General features: G+C 38.0%; 1 protein-coding gene across 1 annotated transcript; it reads left to right on the top strand.

Moving 5' to 3' along the window:
- The first annotated feature begins 302 nt into the window (after positions 1-302).
- Positions 303-4,667, top strand: LOC126798217 (linoleate 13S-lipoxygenase 3-1, chloroplastic-like). Its single transcript, XM_050525109.1, has 8 exons — positions 303-819; positions 934-1,214; positions 1,622-1,859; positions 1,974-2,303; positions 2,582-2,775; positions 2,889-3,190; positions 3,313-3,576; positions 3,690-4,667. Exons 1-8 carry the CDS (start codon positions 441-443, stop codon positions 4,444-4,446), a joined length of 2,745 nt encoding a protein of 914 aa, XP_050381066.1. The 5' UTR covers positions 303-440; the 3' UTR covers positions 4,447-4,667.
- The last annotated feature ends 3,197 nt before the right edge of the window (positions 4,668-7,864 follow it).

Below are 7,864 nucleotides of genomic sequence, written 5' to 3'. Positions count from 1 at the left end.
CGCGTTCTTACTCGGAAACCAGTGAAACTCGCGTTTGACTCTCCCTATCCTGAAGTTGCTCTCCTTGAACAAAAATAATAATGCTCCCCAAAATGTGTAAAATTCCCAAAAAAGGTGTTTTACACAAGCAAAATTTATAACAAAAAGAAAACGTGTGACCGGTAGGGTCTAATTTCCCTAGTATCAATCTTTCAATTCTCTTCCCACTTTTAGATCAAAATAAAAAATAAAAAATCTCTTCCCACTACCTGCTATAAATATACCAAGTGAGATACTTACCCGCTCATCAGACTCTTCTGCACATTCTTCATATCCTACTTCTCTAATTAATACCCCATTTCTTAATCTCTCTTAAAGCAAGAGGCTCACTTTCAGATAATTAGTTAAAAGTGAGTTAGTCTCTGCTTGTTTGGTTTAAGAGAAGGAAACTGATAAAGAAGATGGCTCTGACTAAAGAGATCATGGGTTGTTCTATGATGGAGTTCAAGTCTTCTTCATCATTTCCATTTACTAATCAAAACAAGTTTTTGATCAGACCCAGTTTGGTGGATCCTTTTAGGATGCGGAGGGATAATTTGGTGCATTTGAGGAAGGATAGGAAGGGAGCTGTGGCTGCAATTAGTGAAGATTTGGTTAAAATTGTGCCTGTTTTCTCTGCAGCAGAGAAGCCTGTGAAATTCAAGGTGAGAGCTGTGGTGACAGTTAGGAACAAGATTAAAGAGGATTTCAAAGAAGCCTTTGCCAAACAGTTGGATTCTTTAACTGATAAAATCGGCAGAAATGTTGCTTTGGAGCTTGTCAGCACTGAGATTGACCCAAGTAAGCAACTTTTCTCTTCAGGGTACTTTGTTTTGTTTTTTGTTTTTTTGTATTCTAATACCCAGTTTTTAGAGTCGTTTTGTCCTAATTATGGAATAATCTTCTGTCTTATAGGAACAAAAAAAGCCAAGAAGAGCAGTGAAGGGGTTTTGAAGGATTGGTCGAAGAAATCAAATCTGAAAGCAGAGAGGGTGAATTACACAGCTGAGTTTGAGGTGGACTCCAGTTTCGGAGTACCAGGAGCAATCACAGTTACTAATAAGCATCAAACAGAGTTCTTCTTGGAGACGATAACGATCGAAGGTTTTGCCTGCGGTCCATTGCATTTCCCTTGTAATTCTTGGATGCAACCCAAGAAAGATCACCCAGAAAAGAGAATTGTCTTCTGCAATCAGGTAGTTTGATTAGCTTTCTTCATTTCTGGTCATGATCTGTAAAGTCAAACACCCTATAATTTGCGCAATTGAATATCTGCAAGTGACCTTATATCAAGCTAAATCTTTACGTCAGAGAAAGTTCGAATGGTTCATGAGCTAGCTCAGGCAGCCCAGCTAGCAATCACAGAATTGTTTTTTAGTTCATGTTGTCTCTGCCAACCTTCCCCTTCTGATTAGTTCTTCCATAGCTGAAAGCTTTCGTCTGCTCGTAATGGGCTGGTCAATTTTATTTTACGTCATGGGCCCCCATAATTAAGCCTACCAGCTACCTCTTTTTCTTTGTTAATGATCTTTTTATTGGCAGTATGATATGAGAAAAGTATTGACCCTTGGGTGTTTGTTGTGATTTCTTTTGATTTGAGCAGCCATATTTGCCAAACCAGACTCCAGAGGGTCTCAAGGAACTGAGACAAAGAGAGCTGAAGATTCTTAGGGGTGATGGAAAGGGAGTCAGGAAATTATCAGATAGGGTCTATGACTATGATTTGTATAATGACTTGGGGAACCCTGATAAGGGAATTGACCTTACTAGACCTACTCTTGGTGGTAAAAAAATTCCGTATCCTAGAAGATGTCGCACCGGTCGTCTTCCAACCGATACCGGTATGTGTTTTATGCTACATAAAATGTTATGTTATTAGATTAACCAATTTTGAACAAGCAACATGTAATGTGTTACTTACACGTACTTAATATTTTTGATGTGTTGCGTTACAGATATGCTAACTGAGAGCAGGGTAGAGAAGCCATTGCCAATGTATGTGCCTAGAGACGAGCATTTCGAGGAGTCGAAAATGGACACATTTTCTTTTGGGAGGCTGAAGGGAGTGCTCCACAACTTACTCCCTTCGTTAATGTCAAGCTTCAAATCGGATACAGATTTTCGTAATTTTGCCGACATTGACAGCCTCTACAGCGAAGGCGTCCTTCTCAAATTGGGGCTACTGGAGGAGATCCTGAAGAAACTCCCTTTGCCAAAAATGGTCAGCAAATTCCAAAACTACAACCAAGGAATTCTCAAATACGACATCCCTCATATCCTTAGCAGTGAGTTTCAAGAACACTCTTAATTACACTTACCATTTACCGTATAAAAATGACTTACACTTCAAATTTTAGCGTCGTGCACATTTTGGGAATCTCCACATTATGGAATGGAAATGTCATGATGGCAATACATAAAATCTGTCATATTCTCTTAGCCACGTTACAATTAAAAAGTATAAAATTGTTAGTGGGCAATTTGTGGGAATATATTAAGTCTGAATTAGAAGCAGGATTAGTGATTTAGTTTTATTTAACTAAGATAGGATTCCAATGTGCAGAGGACAAGTTCAGTTGGCTCCGAGATGACGAATTCGCTCGGCAAGCAGTTGCAGGGGTAAACCCATTGAGTATAGAGAGACTTGAATCTTTTCCACCAGTGAGCAAACTTGATCCTGAAGTTTATGGTCCATTAGAATCTGCACTCAAGGAAGAACATATTTTACCTTATCTCCATGGCATGACTGTTCAAAAGGTACTATTCTTCTATCTTCTAAATTTGTATTCGTATGATATTCTTACTTTCAGTTTGTTATTTATGAGATTCTAGTTTGCGATAGTCTAACTCTGTGTTTCTTTGTTTTGAAGGCAATGGATGAGAAAAAGTTGTACATAGTAGATTACCATGACGTTTACCTTCCATTTATTGACCGCATTAATGCCTTGGATGGGCGCAAATCCTATGCGACTCGCACCGTGTTGTTCTTGACACCCAATGGATCTCTCATGCCAGTCGCCATTGAGCTTAGCCTCCCACAGGCTGGACCAAGTTCAAGAGCCAAGCGGGTTTTAACTCCTCCGGTTGACGCCACAACCACTTGGCTGTGGCGGCTCGCCAAGGCTCACGTCTGTTCCAACGACGCCGGTGTCCACCAACTTGTGCACCATTGGTACGTACGTTTGGCTCAAAGTTGCAATCGTAATGAAATATAAGTTATATAACACCTTAATAAATTTTTTTTTTGCGTTACATACTATATTTTATGCTAAGTTAATGTGGCTTTGGTTATAGGTTACGTACCCATGCTACCTTGGAGCCATTCATATTGGCAGCACACAGACAGTTGAGTGCGATGCACCCTATTTATAAGCTATTGGATCCTCACATGAGATATACCCTAGAGATCAATGCCTTGGCCCGGCAAAGCCTAATCCATGCCGACGGAGTTATTGAGTCGTGCTTCACTCCCGGCCGCTATGCCATGGAAATCAGCGCTTCGGCCTATAAAAATTGGCGCTTCGACCAAGAAAGCCTTCCAGCAAATCTCGTCCGCCGGTATGTAACCTTAATAATCCACAGCAACTCGGACTATTATTTTGAAAAGATATATGTGCCATTATGCATTTCTTGTTCTTTGTCTAATCTAGATTTACAATTGTGTTATGCAGAGGAATGGCAGTGCCTGACCCAACTCAACCTCATGGTGTTAAACTTGTGATGGAGGATTACCCTTATGGCAGTGATGGACTACTAATCTGGGGAGCAATTGAAAACTTTGTCCGAACTTACGTTCATCATTATTACCCAGATTCGAGCCTAATCAGGGGTGACAGGGAATTACAAGATTGGTACTCAGAGTCCATCAATGTTGGCCATGCTGATCTTCGTAATGAAACATGGTGGCCTTCACTATCCACCCCAGATGACCTTGTCTCAATCCTCAGCACCCTAATTTGGCTAGCCTCAGCTCAACATGCTGCACTTAACTTCGCACAGTACCCCTACGGTGGCTACGTCCCAAATCGGCCACCACTGATGAGAAGATTGATCCCAGAAGAGACTGACCCGGAATACGCAAACTTCTTAGCCGATCCTCAAAAGTACTTCCTATCAGCATTGCCTAGTGTTCTTCAGTCCACCAAATACATGGCTGTTGTGGACAATTTGTCAACACATTCACCGGACGAAGAGTACCTTGGAGAGAGGCAACAGCCCTCGACTTGGTCCGGCGATGCCGATGCGGTTGAGGCGTATTACAAGTTCTCGGCTGAGATCAGAGATATAGAGAAAGAGATTGATAGAAGGAATAGCGATCCAAGCCTTAAGCATAGGTGCGGAGCGGGAGTCTTGCCTTATGAATTACTTGCACCGAGTTCGGAACCTGGGATCACATGTCGTGGTGTGCCTAACAGTGTGTCAATTTGAGCCAAAACATTAGGGTTCATAATTTACTTTATTATCTGAGAATGGCAGTGGCCATTTCCGTTTATTTTGTAATTAGAGTACAATCTAGGGGATGTATATATATATATATATATATATATATATATAATTTATTTTTTGGAGTACAATCTAGGGGATGTATATTATTATTAGCCGATGGTAATTAATCAATTAGAAATTCTCAACATTAATATTTTCTATCATTCGAAATATGAGTATAGAACATAAGAAAAATATAATAAAAACTTTTATGTTGAAATTAGAGCAGAGAGAAACACTAAATGGTCGAGAAATGTGGTAGTCATTCTTGACACTTTACATTTTGACAGTATGAAAATGAAACTACTATTGAGACATGAAATATTTTTTGGTACGTACCCCACATATATATGATACCCACATTGATGAATATGACTATAAATTTGTTTTCATTATGGTACAATGAATCATTATTTAAATAATTGTAGTTCTACTATATGTAATTACTTCACTCACAACATTTTATAAGTATTTTAAAAAAATTATTGTAAATATGGTAAGTTGTTGTAGGGAAAATGGAATGGTCTACTCAATTCATTGATACTGCCCTTTATATAGAGATCATAATTACAATAGAAATAAATGGTAATGGTAATTAAGGTTACATAATGGTGATTGATCTATTATGTCCGTTGATCATAAACGTCATTAACTCATTCTGTTATTTACTCTCACGAATGCACATTAATGATGTTTTTCTTTTAACACTCCCCCTTGTGCGAGTTGAAGATATAATGGTGTATAAGGTGTTGACTCATGAAAAACCTTGCCGATTAACAAAACCCAATGAGAGAAAATAAAACCTTGGTCGAAGGGGAAAAGAGCACAACACACATATTACATTTGAGATTAAAATATATGTGCTAGACTCCCCCTGATGTCTGCACCTCCCCCTGATCTTTACATTAATCGTGGGAGCTTTGATAACTTTTGCATATTTACTTTAAGAACATCTGGCAACAACGTAGATAATGTTACTTTAAGAACATCTGGCGACAGCGTAGATAGTGTTCATCTTTATCATGTCGTTTTCTCTGTTCTATATAGGAATTAAATAAGCCTAAACTTTTAGGTATTGTTGTTGTGTGGGCGCAAAGCTATACAACGAATGAGAGGTCAAGTCTTGCATATTGTGTTAAGTGCAATAATGCGTCTTTGCACTTGTATAGGGAATCTCATTTCCCAACACTTACTCGTCATCTTCTATTTAGACAAAGACAGATATATCTTTAAAGACTTTGACTGATCATGGGAGTTATAGAAGCCTCACTTTTAATCTTTAGAGTGCTTAAAACCGATTGATGGTTAATCACCAATATTACAATCTTCAAGATCCATTTTGAGACTGTGTCTTCCCAATGATCTTTTTCATTATCGACTTAGGATTTGTAATGGCGACATCTTTTTAGTTCATCAAAAGACTCTGCAAATCCATATTGAATACGCAATGACATAACATATATGATCCCTATTCATAAACAAGTATCTTATTTCGTGAACGTTTCAATTCCTTTTGTAACGCTACATAGTCTATAACTATTTCTTAGTTGGATAAAGTCTGTTCTATGACTTTCATGTATATCTCTTAATTTCGATCCCCATAGAGATATCTTATTGCAACATTTATAAGCTGCATTTTTCAGTTTTTCGGAAACTACCAAATTGATAAGGCAGTGGAGTGCAATGACATCCATTACGAGAATATTTCATTGTGGTCTATTACAAATGAATATTTTCTCGTAGTCGATTCCAGTGCGTTAGTGAGAGACCTTGCGCTATAAGGTGAGTATAAACTCTTATTTCTCATATGGATCCTAACAAAGATATATGATAGGGTTTACATTTGCGGTGTCGGCTTCACCTGTCCAAATACCTATCTCTTTGTTAGTGAACCTTAGTTCATGCTGGATCGCTTCTTTCTATTATGCCAAAATTACTACGTTGGTATTTCTCAACGAAGTATGGTTCGATATCAAGACTCAATATCCTACATCCTCATGTGGTTTGTATTTGTAAAGATCTCTGTATTTGCAAGAATTTGTTCTAACATCTTAGGCGTCCCCCAGTGATAACCAAAATCCAGGAATTCTCATCAGGCGAATTTGAAATTATGGATTAATTGATCCAATTGTCCCAAACTCGAACATAATGTGGTCTCCCCCCTCTTCTTTGGAGAGCCACGGCTTATGACACCATTTATGTGACTTTGTGGCGTCATCATACCATCATTTATGGTGGCGACACAATGCCCAATTCCTTTTGGGTGACGTCATGTCCTCTTCTTAGGACAGTGAACCTTGTAAGCATATTTGCAGCTAATATCTGTGATCTCATCACTTTGTGCAATTGTGGGGATCAAGATAAGACACAATGGGGACAAACCACGACAATTCATGTTGTTCCACTTGAACATTCTTTCTTCTTATCTCCCCCTAACGACGGGAAGACTGTCTCATCAAAGTAACATTCCGCATATCTAGCAGATAGAGATCACCTGTTAAGGTTGCGATATGGTGGACTATTTTGATGCTCGTCTCCAATAAGAACACTTATTCACATTAATCGGTTTCACCATTATGCAATGTGGCGTCACAATTTGACACGTAGGTTAATCTAATTGAGCTCAAGGATTGTAGATATGTGTCAATCCTGGCGAGCTCAAGTATTTCGATCCTTCGATGTTATGGATTGTAATTCATTTGACAATGATTAAGGTGATAGCCAAAAACTAGTGAGAAATAAGTTTTGTATGCAAAAATTACATTACCCTAAACGGAAAGATTGGTGCGCATTACCATTTACCAATATCAAGACTAGTACTTTAGTCATTTTTTGTGAGACCAAGTGAGTTTGTAACTAACATAAGTAACATTAGATTTAGTAGTGAATGATGTGATGACACGTGAGAAGTGTGTCGACACATCAACCAACACCATAAATTATTTAAAGTGTACGCAAGTTGGTTGAATCAATCCACACAATTTTCATTGGATTCAATGTACTGTATGAACATAATGAGAATGTATGTGTCCTTTGCATAAGATGGTCTCAATCCTTATATATTTAGTTGATAAACTTTTAATGATTACCTATACATACGTAATCACAATGGACATAAGAAGCATAATATAGAGTTATTGCATATATTTATGCAACAAACATTTCACAATTTAGCCTCAAGAGAGGCTATGAAATATGGGGATGAAATAACTTCTTCAATTCCTCCATAAAATTATATTTCTAGGATTCTTACAGTTATTTGTTTCTTTTGTTCTTGCTTCTATTTATCCAACACATTAGTATCTGTATGTAATTCCTTAAATATACATATACATATATCACAACTTGGGGTCCCAATGAA

The sequence above is a fragment of the Argentina anserina genome, chromosome 6, assembly GCF_933775445.1.
Source record: "Argentina anserina chromosome 6, drPotAnse1.1, whole genome shotgun sequence".
In the NCBI taxonomy this organism is placed as follows: Eukaryota; Viridiplantae; Streptophyta; class Magnoliopsida; order Rosales; family Rosaceae; genus Argentina; species Argentina anserina.
Note: the sequence above shows the minus strand (reverse complement) of the source record. Positions and strands in the feature narration are given on the sequence as shown.